The 22,676-nt window shown below is 37.6% G+C and overlaps 1 protein-coding gene across 2 annotated transcripts in view; it reads left to right on the forward strand.

The window, feature by feature from the left end:
* The window catches only part of tbc1d4 (TBC1 domain family, member 4), a 210,143-nt gene continuing 187,467 nt past the window's right edge, over positions 1-22,676 (forward strand). Inside the window, exon 1 of one of the 2 annotated variants that reach the window (XM_028799608.2) lies at positions 1-899. In XM_028799608.2, coding sequence (XP_028655441.1) covers positions 489-899 — 411 coding nt within the window. In that variant the 5' untranslated portion in view covers positions 1-488. The remainder of the gene's footprint in view (positions 900-22,676) is intronic. The other variant, XM_028799609.2, reaches the window with a different exon arrangement.

The raw sequence follows: 22,676 nt of genomic DNA on the forward strand, positions 1-22,676 counted from the left end.
CGCCCTACTCCTCAGTGCTGTGCATAAAACAAAAGCATTTGCAAATCGTCGACGAGGCGTGCAGAGTAGCACGAGGGTCGTTTAACAGCGGGCATGGGGTAAGCCTCTGCCACTTGTCGCAGTTCACCCCCAAGTGGCATTTAAATATATACTTGGCCGGAGGCGGCGGCCACGTTTTTAAGGTCGCTTTGCTTTTAGGAGTAAACGAAGGGGGAGGGAGCTGCATGCTAGCACAAACTTTTAAGGACGAGAACTGTACACACTTTTTAGCTGCGCCAGGAGCACATGTCGCCGTGCTGCAGACGACGCACGCTGGCACCTCGCGCGGCTGTACTTTTAAGAGCCTGGATAATTGCGTCCTCGTTGCGTCGGGGGCGAGCAGTGACTTGTCAAACTTGTTACATCCATTAAATAAACTGACACGACCCCAGTACCCCTTACGCCTCTGCAGAATTTGATCAGAACACTGCTGTACTTCTTGGGCGACAATGGAGCAGGAAAACCTGCAATCGACTGAGAAAGCTGGGCACCCTCTCAAGCTGGAGAAGAGGTTTCGTCTCTGGTACATGGGTTGGTCATCCCTTGACAGCAGGGTCACCATGCCCATGTTGCCCTGGCTCATGGCAGAGATTCGCCGAAGGAGTGAGAAGAGTGAAGCAGGCGCAACCCAGCAGAGAGAAGTACTGCTGTCTCTCACGCCACCTCTCGTTCGCTGCGTCCCCGCCGCCAACAACAGCAGCTCGTCCGTATTCATCTTTGAGCACAAGGCGCACAACATTTTCAAATTCATCCGCAACAGCCATGACCTCATCCACTTCGCTTATCTCATCCGGACCCAACCGGACAATCCTGAGTCGGAGATGGCATGTCATGTGTTCAAGGCGTGCGACCCAGAACAGGTGAGCGTCAGGTTGTGTCATCCGAGTCCTCTGCTGTTGACATGCGTACTGCCTGGTGCCAGGCAGGACAGACATTGATACATGCTTTAGCGCAGCTGTTAATCGTCTTTTTATTACACAAAAGAGCTGTGTTTACCTGAGCTGGTGCACTTTTTTACTTTTATATAAACGCATTCATTCTTTTATTATACTGTATGTTGCTAATTTTAGATGGCATACCCAACCCATTCATTAAGTCGTGCTGATGATTATGTTTAAAGGGTCACTCCGGCCAGTTTTTACAGAGTTTTGTATTTTCATATACTTCATATCTTTCTTCTAAGTTTGTTTTATTCCATAAATATCAACTTACTGTTAATAACAACCGCATTTTGTCTACCTTGCTGCCCATTAAGCTGTTGTGGTCTGTAGTTCTTGCTAAGCATATAAATAATCATTGCTGAACTGTCATAGTCACTTGAGAAACTACTTTTTTCCGTGGAGGCTGGCTTTAAATGTAATTTCTCGGATAAATATACTTGCAGAAAGCATTGTACATTGTTGTGATTTTTTTTCTGTTTAAGATGCACAAGTATATGAAGAATAGAACTGATAAAACATTCTCCATCTGCTTAATCCAGTCCATGTTTGCTGGGGGCCAAAGCATGTCCCAACAGCACTGGACACAAGGCAGGAAAGAGCCATAAACTGGGATCAAGCCAATTTGCAGGAGTTAGCACACATAACCACATTTTTACACACACAGCCAGTTTGGATATTCTAGGTAACCTAACCTGTACATGTTCTGTTCTGGGATGTGGGAGAAAATGTAACACAAAGAATTCTACCCAGACAACTTGTGGATTCCACCAATATAACAACTTGGCTTGAAATTCTAGCTTAAAGTGCTTGATCCACAAAGCAGCACCAGCACTAACCCCTACTTTAACATGTTACTCCAGATCTGAAGTAAGTGTTAGAAAAGTTATCAATGATAGGGTATTAGCATAACAGACTGTATATTTTAAATGCTTACATGTCAGAACATGCCTTATGTTATCTTCATTAATTTTCTGTGCTTATCTACTGCAGCTCAGTGTTTCTGGATTCCAAACCTTTGTGCATGTTCTAAATCAGAGAGATTTTTGAAATGGAAAAAAGTAAATGAACAGTACTTAAAAACTAGATTGAAACAGGTGATTCATTGATATGGATTTAATCATCAAGACAAATAGTACCTTGAAATCTTTCCTAGGCAAAGAATTCAAGGGAATAGGAACCTTAAAGCTGAATAACAATCTTCAGAGAGTTATGCAATTGGCTTTTGCAACAGTAAAAAGATAATCATGAGAAGATCGGTGTATGCAGAACAAACAGTTATTTGGGGCATTAGAACAAAACAGCTGTACATGTTGTAGACTAAGATAAATCAATATGATGAAGCTTTTGTATAGGAGCCAGATGAGGTAGTGTGGTCATAACATTTTGTTTGGGTTAAGGCTCTTGGCAGGAGCATTCTTAAGCTTTTGATACTTTGTATAGCAAGACAAAAAATAAGAGAATTGCAGTTGTTCAACAAAGATGGGGCACAAATGATTGGAGCACACCTCTGTTTTACAGAACAGTATGTTACAATGTATTTTTGTCTGTATCTCTACCTCTCTGTTCATTTATTCGTTTTCTGCATCCACAATTTTCAGGACTTGGGAGCCTGTCCTGGAAGGAGCAGGTCCAAAACATAAACAAACTGTAGGCAGTAAGCAGTCCATTTCAGAACACTATGCATAAACTCACAATCATTTATAGCAGGTGAATTTTTAGTCAGCATTTTACTTGAGAGCATGTCTTTGAACTGTTTGAGGAACAGCAAGTATCTCTGTATTATAAAAAAAAAATCCTGGGAGAGAATGACTAGGGAGACGAGACATGATCTTCACGTGAAGATCACGGAAGACGCTTAAAAGACCCGCAAGACGAACGAGATTGGCCACGGAGCATCTCGCGGGGACCGTAAACATGAGACTTTGTGCCAAGAGATTGACCCAGGACCGTCTCGCGGGGACGTAGAACATGAGATTCTTGCAAGACACGCCCTACTTACAACCAATATCAGATAAGACCACGGGCACCAAAACACTCATTCTTGTCAAGGCTTTGAGCACACACAGATCCAGGGCTCTCAGCGCATATAAAGTGTATAAGGACAATACGTTATAGATGAAACGTTGACGACTAAGCGAAGAAGAAAGAGCAGAGCAGAAAAAAGAGATTCAAAAGCGTTGGAGAGAAAAAAATGCGAAAAAGAATAATCTAGGTGCAAATTCAGAAAATAAGGAAAGTAATAATCAGTCTGGAACAAGTGGAACTGAAAAAAAGCACGTCCATTCGGGCTCAGAATTAAAAGACAAAGTATAACTTCATAAAGACGTTCAAAAACGTTGGCGCTATACACATGCAGATCAAGTTAGAGATTATGAAAGCAGTGGAATTCGAAAGGCTCAAAAAAAAAAACGATGGCATGATAACACATGCAGAGAAAGGTAAACAATATGAAAGCAGGAACATTTGAAAGTATTGTAGCGTCCCTTCCAGGTTGAAGCCTTTTTTTGACTGTTAGGTTCAATTGAGGGAGGGCAGAGTACAGCACAGAAGACTGACAGCGGGGTATTGATTGATGCAGTAAGGGGAGGGGGGGGGGGTTGGAGAGGGTGCTAGAAGGTTGTGTTTGGGGTTACGAAGTTGCCGTTCTTTTTCTTGATTGTTCAAGTAAAACTTTTGTGAGACTTTACTACATCTGTCTGTTTTTTTTTACTTCTCTTTTCGAGCCGGACATGGAGGTCGCTAAAGTATCAAAAAAAGATAGTAAAGATTGCATTAGCACAAACAAAAGGAAATTATTACCCAAAAAAAGGGAAAATAATCATCACGGACCAGGTGTAAGTGAACAAATAGCAGGACAAAGTGAGGTCAGAAATAGAAGACAAAGAATAGAAAACAAAGTAAAACGTCATAAAGAGGTTAAAAAACAAGGGGGCCAAACACATGTAGAGCAGGTTAGAGATAATAACAGTGGAATTCAAAAGACTGAAAAAAAATGTAGGCGCAAAACACATGCAGAGCAAGATACAGAATATGAAAGCAGAAAAAAATGAAAGTGTCAAAACAAAGAAACTAAACATCGCATTAGCGCAAACAAAGAAATTTTTACTCGGAGAAATAATGAAAAGACGAATAGAGTTCGAATATATGGACATAGGTGATATGTCTGAAGTATGTAAATATTGTAAGGCTTTGAAGTTTAAGTCAGAGAATTTCAAACACGAGGTTTACCACACATGCATTTATTGGTTACTTTGCAAAAAAAAATTATTAACTGCTGATGATTCCAAACAGAGAAGCCTATCCTGAATTATGGTACAAAGTCATTAAACACATGTCTCACGGACCTCATTTAAAAGATTCAGCATGTTGGGACTGTAAAGATTCCAAATATTCTTTTTAAAGAAGTTCTGAAATAAAAGTGAAACTAATGAAATAGCAACAATTCAAAGAAAAAAAAAATCTTAAAAGTGTGTATCTGGAAAACCAAACACGGGGGTTGGCGAGCAAAGCGAGCAGGGGGCGAAGCCCCCTAGTATTATAATAATAATAATAATAATAATGCATTTTATTTATAGGGGCACTTTACATTAGCAGTAAATCTCAATGTGCAACATAAAAAGATTAAACAAAGGCAAGGCAAGATAAAAACAGAGATAAAACAACAATAATTATAGTATTCTTGTTAATAGTATTCTATATTAAAGGAAGTTCATCAGATATCAAACTGGCTGTGAGGTGTTGTGTTACTGCCCATCACATAACACTCTTACTTGTTTGTCAGACATGTTATTAAATAAACAATTACAACTCTACATTAGCTCTGTTCATCCAGTGTTTGGTTTTATACAAAATTGAAACTTTTTAAAAAAAACTGACTTTAACAGTTAAGTCTGTTATCTTTGAATTTCTGTTTTATTCAATGTTGGTTATTTAAAAGAGTATTTTAAATTTCAAGACTTTTGTTAAGCGTGTAATCCATTTATGCCCATGTATTTTATTACATATTTCTAGGTGGTTAATTGACTTCTGTATTGTTGTAACCCATTGCCTTACTTCTTTTTTTGTTATTATTCCTCCACCTTTTACTCTGGTATAGTTAGCATTTCAGAGTATTTGACAGTTGTCAGAAAAATAAAACATATTTTAAGACTACCGTATTTATGCATTTTACATGTCTGTCATATGTTAAAGCTTTTATACTATGTTGGAATTTGGTCTCTCTGTATAATTTCAGCTTTGACAGTTTTCAGTTCTGTTGCTTGCAAGAAGAAAATAATGCATTAATTTCAGACACTTATTCTTATGTCTCAAGAAACAGAATACATTGCAACATTTTCATTTCTTGCTGTGGTGAGGAAATAATTTGAGTCTTTGCTGACATGCAACAGTGAATTGTGCATGTCTTAGTCCTTTATTCTGTTATCACATACATCAAAATTTATGCCAGTTATTTTCTTTTCTATTTTTTAGATTATTTAGCTTGCGCTGTAATTTCTGGGTTCATTTGTTTTTAACAATATTTGTCTTCTGCTTTTGTATTGATTTGTGTTCGGCTTTCAATATGTGCCATTTAAGAAGGCTATTAGTTAAAGGATAAGTTAATAGTTTCTGGAAAAAGAGGTGTTTTTTTTGCAAGCCAAACCCTGACACTTCACGGAAGACATTTTTTTGTGAGAATGAGAGCTTTGTCACTTCTATTTGGGCACATTTATTAAGTTTGAAGTTTCTTGCTTGTCCTGACAGCCCTATGACTACAATTGTAACTTGCTCAGAGAGGTGTGATTTTCTGAAATTACCAGATACAGCATCACTTAACAAAACAGTTACCTTAACATATGACAGTTGCTTAAATTTTGGGTTCCATCACACCACTTCATAGTTAACTTTTTTTAAACAATCCCTATCCCTATTGGTAATAAAATTTTCAGTTAGTTCTGTTTACCTTGCAGCGGAACTTGTGTCTTCTATAGCATGCAGAACCCATTTGTCTGCCTTAATTTGCCACAGAACACTTAGTGTTGTGTCATTGATGTTGCCGATGGAAACATCTTCTACTAGCACTCTATGAAGAACCATTGGCTGGACCACACTAGTTTCTTGAGTCTGACTATATAAGCAAACTTGCTAATCATTGATCTGAAGTAGATGGCATCAAAGAAGAACAGGAATAACAACTAGGCCGATCTGCTCTGTACAGTCCAGTGTTACATAACGAGATTTGGAGATAAACATTCTCCATTGTGAACTTGGCACCCTTAAGGCAAAGCTTGTCAATTAGTAGGGAATTGTTTGTTAAGAAAACCTGAAAATCCACCTAAACATAGCTCGGAGGGTGATAATTAGAGTTCCTTCTTTGCCTTGCTTTGTCCATAATGGCTCCCAAAATTTATAGACTTTTTCCTAGAAGTAATGTAGGGGTGTATGGTGTGTGTTAGCTGTGTCAAATCAAATGGGCCTTGTGCCCCATTATTAATTTTTTAAGGCTCATAGACCTCTGACCAATTCTGGAAGAATGTAACCACATTTAAAAGATTTTATTTGATGATTCATATGTTTGTTTTTCCTGATTTTACTAATTTTACTGTGTAGCACAAAACTAGTGGGCCCATCATTAGCATACTTTACATACAACTAAATGGAAGAGCCTGAAATAAGTCCATCATGACAGTCTTCAACCTGCACATTTTCAGCTGTTGTCATCCCAAAATGCTCTTTACTGTCTTGCTACTCATCGTTGTTTAGCCATAGTCCTTTCTTTGTTGATTTTCACTTTCCCATGTTAGAGGTGCCAGGAGTTATCTAGCTGTCATCGTATCACCAAGTGCATTTTATATCTCAGTTCTCCAATTTATTGCAAGGAGAGTTTAGCCTATTTATCAGGAGAATACTTTTCCCACAGGGTTGGTGATTTATGTGTTTCATGCTTTGAATAGATTGTGGGCCACAAATTCTCAAATTTCTGATTACTTCAGTAACTGGGTTTGGTTTATATAAACAGCAGGGCATCAGTAGCACTTATTGGGGTGTGGATTATTCGAGGATAGGGTTGATAGGGGATAGGGTGCAATCACAAATTTGATGCTGAGCTGGTTCAAGCTTTATTTGAAGACCTTGGCTGCTGCATGCCTTCTGTTGTGTCGGTATCATTTGTTTATACAAGGCTTATGAGAACTTATTTTGACATAATAATTCACTGGACCAAACAAATCATGTCTTCTGTTGGTGCACTTTCCTGAATTTATTCCAGTCCCTAAAAGCTTTAGATATCTTATAGATATCTAGACAGTAAAGATGGAAAAACTGGCTCTGGTGTTTCACACTCAGTTATTTTTTGTGAATCAGATAAGACTGGGTTTCATTGGTTTACTTTTTCATATAAAACATTTACATAAGCACCATACAATACCATTTTCTAAGCCTACTTAATCCTGAGCAGGGTCAAGATGGATCCTGTCCTTGCAAGGAAGTATCAAAGTTTACCAGGAGACAGACTCTTGTCTTTTAGTAGTATGCAGCAGACAGCTTGATCATTTTTATTTCCAAATGACTAGCATATGTGATAGCACTAATTCTCAAAATCATTGTACTTGTTGTATCTCATGGCTTTAAAATGTATTCTTATGTGCTTTTCATAGCGCCTAATGATTTTTTTCCTCTGTGAAATATGCTGTGCAAAATAAAGAGCAATTATCCTGGTCAGATGACAATAGCATTACTGAGCGGAATGGTGAGCTTTGTAATTGCAGGATAAATATGGACACAAGTGTATATTTTGAGCCTTTTTGCTTTTGTATAGAGCAATCACATCACAGTTATCAATCAACTAGCACAAGTGAGATTTAGGATAATGATCACATTATATTATATATTTTTTCTCTTGTTAAAGAACCTTGTCATGTAGTGTTTTGTATTTGTTCCTGAAGTATGATATTAGCCACAAAATTAAGATTATGTATTATGGTATGTCTTAAACTACCTACATCAAGCAGTTTGTCAGAAGATGATAATTATATTACCTCAAAGTTCCCAACTTTATAATGTACATGTTTATCTTGCAATTTTGTTTTACTTTGAGAATGTGATGGAATTATACCTTGTGACAATTTGGGGTCCTCTCGACCCCTTGAACCGTCTGACCACTCTTCAGACACCAGGTAAAAGTCCAATTATTATTATTTGGACAATATTAAAGTGCACAGAGCACCTATACTCCACAGTACTCATAAACAATAACTATAATCAATAATCAATCACAATCCTCCACTCCCAGACGCGTTGCCACCCTTCCACCCAGCTCAGCTCAACACTCTGGTCTCTCACAGTCCTTTTTATAGTCCTTGACCCGGAAGTGTTTTGCCCTCTCTGTCCATGTGACCTGGAACACTTCCGGGTTAGATAAAAATCCTTCTTTCTTCACCACGGAAGCACGTCATTCCTCCTGTCCATGTGACTTGAATGTATTTCTGGGGCGTTGGGCAAATAATCCTTGTTCCTCCGTGCAGCATCCCCTAGCGGCCCCCACGGCATCCAGCAGGGTTGGGGATAAAAACTGCATTGTCCAGAATTCCCTGCTGGCATTTGGGGCACCTCCATGCTGCAGGGAGGGCTCCACCTGGTGGCCTGGGGGTATTGGTCGGGATGAACGGCCGGCCACATATCACAACCTATATTATCTTAACAGGTTCTTTATAGGAGAAGGTCTTGTGACCAGTATGTCAGAAAGAATCTTTCTCTCTCCCTCTCCCTTCTTTGAAATTATAGGGGGTTTGTATTCTTTAAAATTACCTTGTTCAGGTTCTCAGATACACTTTTGATTACAGGATGTATTTAGTGAATTATACAAGGGATGTACTTAAAAGTAACATATCTCTTTTTTCCATTTTATTGAATTTATTAAAAGCAAGTAACATTCCATACAAGCAAGTGAAACTTGACAAAACTAAATTCAATTCAACCCCCACCTATAATAAAGAGAGGAAGGCCAACAGTCAGAGTACAACTTTTAGAGTAGTAAAAAGGGGGAAAGAATCCTTTTCCCCAATATAAATGCTTATTCTGAAATGTTATTAATTAGATCCTGTCATGTTTTAAAAAAGTTTTGAATAAAATCTCTAATTGAGAATTTGATTTTTACCAATTTCAAATAGTATATAACATCAGTTACCCACCGACTTAAAAGAGGTGGGCTAGGATTCTTCCAGTTGAGCAAGATAAGTGTACGTGCTAATAGTGAACTAAAGGCAATTATAGTTTGTCCTTCTCCACTTTAAGCCCATCTGGAAGTACACCAAACACAGGGATTGTGACACTAAGGCTGTCTGAAATGTATTTAAAGATGTTGGTCCAGAATGATGTTAATTTAGTGCATACCCAAAACATATAGCCCAATGAGGTTTAGAGTTTGATTACAACATTCGCAGGTTGGATCTTGACCTTGAAATATTTTGGATATTTTTAAACAAGACAGAGGTGCTCGATAAAAGTTTTTAAGTTGAATAATTGTATGCTTTGCCCATATGGAGTATGAGTGAATTCTGTGCACGGCTGCCTTCCACTAGTTTTCTGAAATGCTGAGTAAGAGATCCTTTTCCCACTCTTCTCTGGGATCTTTGAAAGAAAGGGACTTTAAAATGTTTACCCAGTTATGCTTCATTAACTTGGAATATGGAACCAATATAGGAAGTAGCTTTTATCTGTGGCACCTCTGCACCATTTTTCCACCTTCTCAAACTTACACAGTTTTTAATGTTTGGAAAACATACAGGGTTAAATCACTTAGTGATTTGCACATAGATAATGTCTTTGCGTCCTTTAAACAATTACACTCCAAATGTAACTTCCCATCAACACAGTTTTTCCACTATTTCCAAATTAGAAGCTTTGCCAAGCAAAATCTGCCCAATTTTCCTCCCCTCTCACCTACTTCTACTCGGGAAGAAATATTGATCGGTCTTGAGGACTCAGACAACATTTTTATAATATATATTTCTTGCTTTAAGAAAATACAGGAAGATCCTGTGTTTCAGGTCAGTGAAAGTGACAAGTACAGATCAAGCAGTACTTATTGGGAGTATCTATCACCTTAGTGGGCTCACTTCCTATGACAAACATGTCAAGTAATATTTGCCTTCAAATGCAAATGTTTATCAAGACAGTCAGTAAGAATTGAAGATAGTTCAGGGGTATTTAGCTCTGGTCCTTAAAGTATGCATTGGGTGCAGGTTTTCATTCTAAACAGTTTCGTAATTAGAAGCCAGACTGACCAGATAATGAAACTTGCTATTTAATCATGTGGCTTGTTAGTGCTTTCATTTATTTCAAGACAAATCTTTATCACGTTCTAGATTTTTAATTTTCTGAGAATATTACACATATGTTTTGTGATCCGGAACTCACTTGTACCTTTTGGTCCTTCACTTCTTTCTTATTTATTTCAAAACAGTGAAATAACACAGATACTACATGCCGAATATACATAGGTTTAAATTGAAGCACATTAGCTGAAGTGCTGGCAACTCTTTTGTCATTTGCACCTCGTTAGTAACTGATGGTTGGTTAAGGAAACAGGCAATTAAAATCCTCATACAGCTGTTTAAAAGTAAAACGGGAAATTAAGCATTCTGAATCGTAACAAACAAGATAACTAAAACTATGCCCAAAAAACATATTGCTTTAGTAATAAATAAATAGTTTCAAATTAAAAATTTGGTTAAAGCAAAATCCTGCAGCCACTGCTATCCTCCAAGACATTAGAAGGCCATTTAGCTTACACAACTTTGACCAGGCTTGAAATGATGATTTTGTTATTCTAGTTATCCCTAGTGGAACAGGATGTTACAATCAGCTGGTGGAGGAAAAGTAAAGAGGACAAGTGCCCCAGAAACATGACTCGGATTAATTAAGGGTACAGTGTTTATTGCAAAAATTATATGATTAGCAACACATGTAAGCACCCAATTTGGACAAACCTTACACTAAACCTGGCAAACTAATGGATTTAGATATAGTGATTAATCAGTCTGGGAACAAAATATCACCTCAGCAGCGATACAGGAAAAAAAACCTGAAAACGAGCAATAGCTTCATGTAGCTCATAAGGAGATTTTATTAAACTTGTTAACCTTACCATAAAGGAAATATTCCTTAATGAAACATCTTACAGAGGAGCTAAAAAAACTAACCTGCTGCAAGATAGGCACAAACACAATGATAAGAACTCAACTTTAAATGAAAAGCCTAGCAGAATTTCCTGGTTCACAAGTGGAAATGCTCACTCATAGTCAATGCCCAATAATCTGAGTTTTTGTGAAGTTTAAATAAGACAGTCTTAGGCAACAGTAAACAAGGGAAAGCAATTAGTAAACAATCAACAAAAGGAAGGAAATCTAATAGAAAATAATTAATTACTTCCTTGTAGTATTTGTTTGTAACATTATGCACCAGTTCAAATGGGATGAAACAATCAACAAAGAATTAGACAGCAAACAAAAAATGAAACAAAAGAAACAATGAGGATGGCACCCCAGCACAGTTATGCAGGAGTGGAGGGAACTTCTGCTGTAGTTACAGGAAAATCTCTCAGAGTTACCAAGCAACCATGAACCTTGTTTAATTTTATGGTTATACACAGTAATATTCTACATGTCATTTCATTGCTTTGCTACATGTGTTGATTACTGACAACTTTCTTTAGGCCCTGTCCACACAAACATCTGAACTGAGTGGTTTTTCTGCCGTCTGTAGCATCAAGTGAGTGCGGATTCAATGGCAAGCGTTTTTCTGCTCATTGCAGTGAATCAGACCGTCCATATGGGCATTCATCACTTGCGTTCAGTTGGATATGTGTTTGGATGGCATCAAAAAAGCGTAGCATGCAGCTTTTTCTTGGCATCAGTTTCTGCCCAAATTCCAATGGGTGTGAAGAAACCGGCTTTATTGCATTTACATGTCAATCATCTAATGTTCTGGAGGACCGGATATCCATGACAAGAGAACAGATCTCTGGCAGAATCTTTCAGCACTGTTAGTCCATAGCAGTTCTGTTGGCTTTGGCATGACAAGAGGCTGGAGACATTCCCATACCACATGAGATGTTTCATGCACAGTTTACTAAACGGTGAACTTTCCCAGTAGGTGCTGGAAATATGTGTGTGTATATATATACACACACACACACATACATACACACATTATCAACAAAATAATAATGGAGAATTCAAAACAGTTTGTAGGTTTGTGCTAATGACATAACTTTAGCTACTATTAATTATTAATGGAAGTGGGTGAGTGCATACGCAAGTACTGTTTGTATATTGCTTACCACAAAGTGACAAGTAGCCTCTCTTCTAACACTGATGCGCATATTGCTTAACCGGAATGTAATGTGGTGTTGTATCATCTGAAGCAGGCAATCAAAACTCGAAACTGAAATCCAACAGTATTTGAAGAGCTTATGTGGAAATTGTCACATTTCTTTATAGATTTCACAAAACCTTCCTTTCTTCGCACTCTGTGCAGTCAAAAGGTGAGCCCAGTAGCCACAGTGATATTTTCTCTGCCTACATAGGATTTTTAACACAAGGAGGTGAAGGTTCAGGTCTAATAAAGCAAACTGATCCATGTTTCATGAATCCAATGAAGGATTAACCTCAAACCCCACAAGTTTAAAACAGTCTGGACCATAGACATATATAGATAGATGCTGCATTCACTGTGTTGCCCAGTCGACACGATATGTCAGCGCGTACGCCATATTGCGAGTGGCAGAAGTGCCATTTAAACTAATACAAGTAAACGTTGAAACTGGGTTTTCTGATGAAAAAAAAAACTTTTAAAACAGTATTATTTACATACAACAGATTTTGGCGAATCATGTGAATGCAATTATTTATATCAATTTATACACTAATAATGACAATTATTAAATAATGATAATTATTATTAAATAATTCCTCCCATATAAGTAACATTTCTCGGACTGCCTTCTTCCATCTGTGAAACATTTCTAGACTTTGTCCTGTTTTTATGCAACACAGTACTGAAGTATTGGTCAATGCCCTGGTCATCTCACGTATAGATTACTGTAATGCTATTCTATCTGGCATCCCACAAAAACTTATCCATCACTTACAACTTCTTCAAAATTCTGCTGCCAGGATAATAACCTGCTGTTCTAAATCCACTGCACATATTACATCTATTCTCTCTCAACTTAACTGGCTCCCTGTTAATTACAGAATACAATACAAAATATTGCTCTTAACATTTAAAGCTCTCCACAACCTCACTGATCTCCTCCAGACTTACACTCCCTCTCAGTCCCTCAGATTCTCATCTGCAGCTCTACTTTATGTACCGCACATCAAACTCTGTTCTATGGGAGCTCCAGCGTCTCTCATAGTGCTCAACTCTGGAATTCTCTTCCCTCTCATATACGTCAGCTCGATTCAATAACACATTTTAAAACTATCCTCAAAACTTATCTTTTCAAACTGGCATACCAATTGTGAAATTTGCACTGTTACTGCCATTTATCTTTGTTTGTCTTTCTTTTAACAGTGAAATGATACACTCAATGACAAACATAAACAATTTTATTGTATACAAATTGGCTTAATAATTTCTGAAAGCATTTCACTCATTCCTCTCTTAATCTCTCTCTCTCTCTCTCTCTCTCACACACACAAAATATGGTTACTTAAATATATACAGAACATGATCTAAATTCCATGAAACAGAACTGTCTTACATAGTTTTTTCCATGTGTTGCCACTCTGTAATTTGAGAGTATTCAGTCTGGCAATATGGTGCAGCCTTAGTTTGTGGAACACAGACACAACTAAAGACATGAGCATAAAATGATGGTTGTCAATTTCAAACTGTGTTTCCTCAGTGTGCTCTTTGAGAAAAAACACATCATCTGAACAAACTGATTGATCAAAGATACACTGACAGCTTTCCCTAATGTCGACTGTCGGATAACACGCTCAGCTACTTTGACCACCTTGACTGTACCCTCAGAAGGAATCATCAAACCTCCTTTGTTTTTTTAATGTGAGCAAGTGGTAGCTTTCATCATATGATGCCGATACAGCATCTGTTACCAAGCTAGCACGGCACACATCACAGGTCAGCTTTCTCAAAATCCCAACAAAGGGCTACCTCCCACTGCTTCCTGAGGTGGATTTCTTTGGGACACTTTCAAAGTTTGAGAAATGTTAACAGCTAACAACAATCTACATAACATAGTTAGTGACTAAATACGTTTAGCCAAAACGTTGTTTGGAGGCTCACTTGAGCACATAAATGCATAGCTTTGCTATCTTATCCTGGTGTAGCTAAAGTTAAGATTATAAAACAGAATTTTCTAATAGCCAAATATAACCAAAACAATTGTTCAGCTTGACCTATGAAATGTAATCCCTGTGATCTGGTTTGGAGTGTACAGCGGTTTGTACAATCCCAAGCAGCACATGCGTGAGGCATCTTTATCCATTACTTCACTCCACAGCAGTGCCACTCACAATATGGCGCCGACGTTGACGTACGATACTGCTGGTCATGAGACGTCTAGTAATTCTATGTCTATGGTCTGGACTGCCTGATTAATGACCCCCACAGGTAAACACACACAACTACAATCTAGGCTGCAGGTTGGCGTTTAACAGAGACAAGTGAACGAGAATGTAATGTCATATTGAAGTCAATTAAACGCCAGTACAAAATGCAACTTAAACACCTAGGTTACTCAGAGTGCATTATACTAAAGTCTTTAGACTAAATTCCTTAGACTTAAGTGTTTGTTTTAAAGGGTTTATTTTATTAATTTTATAATTTCACACAAGTTATGAACAGGAATACTACACCTAGAATGGGTGCAAGCTAGTATTTGTGCTTCATATGCTTTATACTTACAGTCCAATTGGCCTTTAAAAAAGGGTTAACAATAAACTGTTCTATATTAAAAAGTAATTGTATTACCACACACATAATTAAACAGGGGTACCTTGGCTAAGTGTCAGTCTTTTAGTTGTCATATACACAAGGGTTCCTTATCATTAGAAAAAAACACAGCTTTACTAGTAACTGTTCAATACTTATTGTCAGAGAGCATTTTTTCACCACTAAAGGAATGCTAAAAATGATTTTCACCACAATGCACAGGAAATCTGTTTTTGTATGTAGAATGAAGGCGTTTGGGAAATTGCCCTTGACCATTTTTAACAATACCGTAAAATATTAAAGAAAAGTGAAGTTAAATAAAGAGATACACTTTTAGTGGAAGAAGGTCCATTTGTTGTCTTATTTGTGATAGCATTTGATATCTGTCTGTGAAATGTTAACTTTTCATTAGAGGTAAATCCATCCATCCATCCATTTTCCAACCCGCTGAATCCAAACACAGGGTCACGGGGGGTCTGCTGGAGCCAATCCCAGCCAACACATGGCACAAGGCAGGAACCAATCCCGGACAGGGTGCCAACCCACCGCAGATTAGAGGTAAAATGTATCACAAAGTATAAGTAGCACAATGGCTTCACCTGAGTTAATGGGGTAACTCAGGAGCAAAACATGCTTTTTGCAGAACATGCCTTTTTCAGCTAATAGTTACATACAAAATGGGGTTACAAAAGTTGACAGGAATGGAATATGTTCATAACCTGAGGTCTGCCTGTAGTTAACAAAGTTTGAATTCATGTTTTCTGCATATATTGACTAATATCTATTAAATAAAATGACATGCTGAGTTAGGATATCTTTCAAATGAGTACATGCTGTTGGTTCTGTTTGCCTCCCTGTTTGGTACATTTCTTTGTTAACCCATCTATACTGTATGTTGTCATATTTGTGCTCAGTTGTACATGGGAATGTGGCAGAGTGGGTTCATGGTCTTCAGTGAAACAGCTTTTGCACAAGGAGCCAAATGCAAAACAAATAAAACACTGAATGACAGCAATCATGTTATGGTCAGATAAGTTTTTAAAAGATAATTATATTGCTAATTGTAGTAATTCTTGTTTACTGCTAAAAATATGATGTTCAGGGTATACATAAATGCTTAAAAATAAATTTGTTGAGAGTGTGGGAGGCCATGGGTTAAAAAAAATTAAAGTGTAAGTCTTCCTGTATGCATATCCTTTAACAAAGGTATGTTTCAGTTGCACCATTTTGGAAATATTGGAAACAATGCATTTTATGTTAGAACTTCTGTTGAAACTCCTGATTGCAAAGCTTGTACGTGACTTTGGTGTTGTATGCTAAAGATCAGGCGATTAATTCTGTTTTAAACGTATAGTTAGGACAATATGTGAGATTTATCCTAAATATGAGCTGAATGAAATGCCCAATGAAAAACTGGTTTCAACACTTTTCTTACGATGTGTTAAATTATAAATGTTTGCACAGGTGCTTTGTGAATTTCCCATTGGGATTAATAAAGTATCTATCTATCTATCTATCTATCTATCTATCTATCTATCTATCTATCTATCTATCTATCTATCTATCTATCTATCTATCTATCTATAGTAAAAATTAACTTCTGTACATAAGAAATCATAGTTTAAAGAGATTGTTTGAAATGAAAACTCTCTCCACTATTAACTTTGTTACATTTGTATTTTGTGCAAATAAAATTCTAGAAAAATAAAAAATGAAGCTTAATATGCATATTTCTTTCTTTTAAGGATTTGGACTGTGAACAAAGCTAGACATATGATGCAATATAGAGTGCAAACATTTGTTTTTCTATCTGGTCTATTATATGATTAATTGTCTTTGGCACAGATACATGTTTATTCTATCTCTGCAAGGCAATGTGAATTATATATCGTCAGTTGAAGCTGGGGGAGCAAGTGAAACATATTTCAACATGTTGTTTGAAAGCAGTGCAAAGAGATGGAAAGAGAAAAACAGCCAAAGAATCTGTTCTTTTGGACCATTTAATGAAAAAATGTACAATATAAGATGGAACTTGAAATGTGCATTTTACTTTCATACCTCACCTGTTGCATATTTGTCTGTGTAAATGGTCCATGCCCTAAAAGTACACTTAATTCTTGTAAGTTTCATCTTAATGCCTTTTGTTTATCTGGTATTCAGAACATACTTTTTCTCTCTTACTGTAAAAAGTTCCCCATATTTTACAATGATATATGCTTCTCTTGACCATTAATCAAGAGAATTTTATCCTATACTAGTGGGGTACCCAGAGCTGCCCAAGGTGTAATAAAGTTCAGGTGCAGTCACTAAATAAATTCCACAGGGGGAATAAGTTTGCCTCCAAACCAAAAATACACTGACTAAACCCACCACGTGGAGAAACCTTGCATACCTTTACCTAGGAGTGGGCAATATGACTAAAAATCCATGTCATGGTATAACTAAAAATTCTGAAGGTGTGTTAGATATCATCATCCATATTACTAACCGAGAATGGTAAACCGGATATGGACGCAGGGACATGCCCGTGGACGCAGGAGACATAGTGCGCAGGCGCCACACAAAGCCCCCCTCCCCAGAGTGAAACGGGAGAGACTACGCAGGCGCCACACAAAGCCCCCCTCCCCAGAGTGAAACGGGAGAGACTACAAACGTGCACAGGCGCCACAAAGCCCCCCCGCCCCAGAGCGAAACGGGTGAGACTACGAACTGTCTGACATGCCGCAAACCAGGCAGGCACGGCTCCAAAAAGAAACCGCTCGACTGACCGAGCTACAAAGTGAAACGGGAAACACCACGGAGTCCGCAGTGGTCCACAATGCACCGCATGATAGTACGGAAGGAGCTCCGTATTAACAGTGGGGGGCCCCAGAGTGACACGGGCGAACGCTCCGTATTAAACGTACGTCATCCTCACACGTCCAAACTATACAGCATAGGTGGATCACATTACAGTGATGCATTATTGACAATACAGTAAAGATCACAGTATCGAAACAAATGGAAATTAGTACTCGAAAAAGGGAGAATATAATCACCACGGACCAGGTGTCATTGAAACAAAAGCAGGATAAAGTGAGGTCAGAAATAAAAGACAGAGTAGAAAACAAAGTAAAACGTCATAAAGAGGTTAAAGAACGGGGCCAAACACATGGAGAGCAGGTTACAGATGATAAAAACTGGAATGCAACAGCTTCAAAAAAACCTAGGCACGAAACACATGCACAGCGAGATACAGAATATAAAAGCAGAAAAAACGACAGTTAAACGTCCACACCACACAGCGGAGGCAGACCCAGAAGGTGTAGGTGCCTACATCGCACGTCGGAAGGCGCGGGAAAGTACGAAAGGCAAAGGCGCCTACACAGCATGGTAAAACCCGACATAATACGGAAGGCGCAGGCGTCGCCGCCATATTGTGAGTGGCACTATTGCGTAGTGAAGGCGCAGGCGTCACCGCCATATTGTGCGTGGCACTACTGCGGAGTGAAGTTAGGAATAATGTGCTGCTTGGGATCGTACAAAACGGCGAACGCGACCCACCTGGATATGATCAATGTACGCAGGTGCCTACAACACGCGTCTGAAACTGCAGAGGCAAAGCGGGCACGGGTTCAAACCGAACAAGCTCGACTGACAGATATACGCCTACAACGCGCGTCTCAATCCGCAGAAGCAGGGCAAGCACGGGTTCAAAACAACGCAGGCTCCTACAACGCGCGTCTGAAACTACGGCTGCCCAGTGGGCACGGGTTCAAAACGCCGGGGGTAGGCGAGCGAAGCGAGCAGGGGGCGAAGCCCCCTTGTTCCTATTATATTTCTATATAGTTTACAGGTTGAAATGTATTTTAACAAATATCAGATGTATAAAAGATGCATTTAATGTAATTCTTAATTTAATTACCGCTGGTGTACCTCTTGTCCATTGAAACTGTTATTAATGCTCTTCCACTCAAACAGATTTGATTGCTGGTTTTTGACAATCTTGAACTGATAAATGTGCAGTTTCTTTCTCTTTTGGCATCTCTCTTTCACAAACTCGCCAGGGGCTGCCAAGCAAACAAGATAAGGTCACTAAATAAAGTCCCACAGGGTGAAGCAATTTAAAAAATAGATTATATTCTTCAATGTACAGATGGAGTACATTGTGTTATAAACTGAATTAGATTCAACCGTGTGGATTTGCAAACTAGACAAGCACATATCCAGCCCAATATATTAAATAGAATTCAAATTAAATTCATAATTATAGCTTAGTTGTGACTTAGTTTGCAATGAAGTGACCTTTTTTAACCACCAAATTAGCTTTGAGGTAATATTTGGCTATATGTCATTGTTGTGAAGATCAAACCAGTTAATTTTTGCAGTTATAATCCAATAATTACTTCAGTACCTTCTTTCTAAATTTGATATATTCATTTAAAGGCACTTGTTTGGTGGGTGAGCAGTGGATGGTTGTTTCAGTATCTGGTCACTGGTAGAATAAATGTTGGATTTCTGTTTTGCTGCCAGTGGGTGTGACTTCGTTTAGAATATTACGTGGTGAATGACTTCCCCAAGTGCACAGTAAAGCAAGTAAACTGGAATACTTACGGTAATCATCTTGAGACCAGGCTTATTTTCTAGTAGAAGAACTCACAATACTGTTACTTCTCGTGTCCCTGAAGTGGCTGAGAGCCATGACTGCTGTTCCTACATATTCTTACTACACTTATGTTATTAAAAACTGCCCAATATTGTTTGCCTTTGAACCTAAATGGTTATACCCATTACCATCTAAATTGTTGTTTTCTTGTTATGCTGTTAAGCCTGTTAAGAATCCAAGGCTAAAAGATAAAAAGTGGAATTTGGTCATTTTAATGTGAAAAATTCAAATTTATTTTGTAAACATAAGGAAGTACACTTTTGTCATACTGCTTTGAATGCTTACCCGAGAGCTATGTTTTTGTTTGTGTATTCTTTACATTTCTATGCATAATGATATCATGTTTAAGCAGTTATATTGTTTATATCTTCAGCTTTTGCTCATTATTTTATTTTTGGTACAAGGTTTTGTTTAAAAGATTGTCTTTTCAAAGAATGCCTTCCTGTCTTGGCTTCTGTAAATATGTTATTAAGTAACTGCTGGGAAATTCTGTATTCTGTAGGACCTTGAGTGGCCTTTTTTCTTCTTCTAAACTGTTCACATTATAATCGATATCAGTGTTACACAGTTGTATGTACATTTTTGATTGTAATACTTTAAGCATATATGATTGTAAGAAAACAAAGGTAACTACAATTTAAACCCATTTTTTTACTTGACTGAATGTTAAATGCGCGCTAATTTCTAACATAGCACAAGACAGTATAACTTGTCCTGTATTATTTTTAGGTTAGAGGACAAGCTATTCCTATTCTTTTGATACCAGGTGCTGTAGCCTGGTTGTTGTACAGAACTGGGGGTGAATCTACAAAGAGTGGGAAATACCTTGCAGGATTAAGCAATCGGGTGCCTGTGCAATATATGATCAGCTGTCTGTTAAGGAGCTAAGTCCCTGGGGGCCTTTGGGGGTTCTTAAATTGGGTTTGTACACAGGGGCTTACAAAAAGAGGGGCTATCAAGGCCAAAGGTACAAGTTCCGTCCTCTCTGTTGATGAACTTTGTAACCCTAGTTAATTAACCTGGTAATACTCCAATCACACAAATATGGAAACTACTGTATTATAACCATAGTGGGAAAAAAGGTTAAATGGTTAATTATGTTGGAGAGATAAACAAAGTGGGGCTTGCCAGGAATCATAGTAATAGTATGGGCAAAGTGAAAAAGAAAAATAATCTTACAAATACAAAAACAAAGTTTTAGTCAGAACTCTAAGTCAAAAGTCAAAGCTTAGATTTCAGTCTCATTCATTTGTAATTATTGGTATAAGCCAGATCTTGGGATCCAGAGAAATGGGCTTCATCATCTGTTAATGCCTGGGTAAAATGAATAGAGTACAATCAAGTGACTATCAGTGGGGATTACTGCAAAACACATTGTGACTGTGCCTGTGCAGTAACAGTCAAAAATGATGACAGTGAGAAAAAGACAACTACAGATTGGTGTGGTGATTATGTTACGGCCATAAAGAAAAAAAATATTTATAACTGTTTCAGTGCTGTAAAACCGAAAGAAAACTAGTCTGATGCATAGATGTTCATATTCAGAACAGAGCTCCTCTCCTAGAATGCAGAGGCCCCAAATTTGTTCATCCGGTTTCTTTAGATGTTTGAGAAATAGTCATAGAATACTGGTAGCATATACTGTACATACTGTTTGAAACAGACACACAAGAGCAGACCTTTAAGTTAAGGTCCTTAACTTTCCAAGTGAGTAAATATAACAAACCCTGGAACAAATGATGCTTAAAGTCTATGATTCTTTGGATTTCAAATTCCTTATCTCCATCAGTATCCACCAGTGGAGGTGGTTAAGACAGATGACACATATAAGTATAAACAGGCTTTAAATGATAAATGCAAAATTTAAGATGGACTCTGAAATTCTAGGAAGTGATAGCCTTAAAAAAACTGTCCCCACTTTTTTATAACTGTATACAGACTTAACATGCAGGCCAATGTCCTGTCTTGTGAGCCACATTTTGTGCCTGAAATAATCAAATAACCCCCTTTAATTACATTTTTAAGATTGTGCATTGTGAAGAGTGTCCGGCTGTGTCAGATGGTATCGGAATGGCCACTCACCACCATGTGCCATCCCTTTTGCCATTATTATCAAAGACAGCTTCCTTATGTGCAGAATTGCTTTAAAAATTACACAAAAAATTTGTACGGCTTGCTAAATTTCTGCCTGTATCTTATTTCCAATGGTATAATGTGCACCACTACTTTACATTTATTTATATTTAATTTAATTTGCCAATTAATTTGCCCAAACTGTAAGTTGTTCATGTCCCTTTGTAATGATTGAGGTGTTCAATAAATTTCCATCACAGATGAGGTACAGGTCTGTTGCAACCTGAACTACATGCCATCTCTGCAGCTATTTTCCTCAGATTATTCAAATCCTAAATGAATTTACATAGGGTTAATCCAGTTTTTTGGCAGCATATAACTGGTAACTGTGCTGTTTGTCTATTCGTAAATATTTCATACTTGACTAGACTTGTACTATTTGATAACTACTGTATATTATTTTGTATATTTTTTCTATCTTTTTGAGTTAACTATTGATGTTTGTAAATATTTTGTTCAAGAAATTGCTTTATTTGTATACTGGTTTGTAGAGTGTCAGGTTAATGGTGGGTTGAAATTGTGTTGTCTTGAGTTGGTTATGTTTTGCACCTAACCAGAGTCAATTCTGGTATGTTTCACAAGCTAGCAATAATGTGATTCTGATTCTACCTTGTTTTCCAGTTTCACCAAGTCTAGCATCATATGCAGACTTAGCCAGCTTGTTAATTATATTCTTTTCTAGATCATCTATGTATATTAACAAGTTAGAAAATGTGTGCAAGGCCTAACATTCAGATGCATTTGGGGACATATCTGAAGTTAAATCATTTAAAAGGTGGAATATTTAAATTTTTCGGTTGCTTCATCAAAGAGTCTTTTAACACTGTTTTGTTTATTAAATATTTTGGACCAATGAGTCATACTCAAAAATAACAGCAATAAAAGAATGTAATTATATGACTACAGACTAGACTACATAAAATACATGTTTTTGAACAGCACTTTTCAGTATAATATAGTTGAAAATAGGAGTCTAG

The sequence above is a fragment of the Erpetoichthys calabaricus genome, chromosome 4, assembly GCF_900747795.2.
Source record: "Erpetoichthys calabaricus chromosome 4, fErpCal1.3, whole genome shotgun sequence".
In the NCBI taxonomy this organism is placed as follows: Eukaryota; Metazoa; Chordata; class Cladistia; order Polypteriformes; family Polypteridae; genus Erpetoichthys; species Erpetoichthys calabaricus.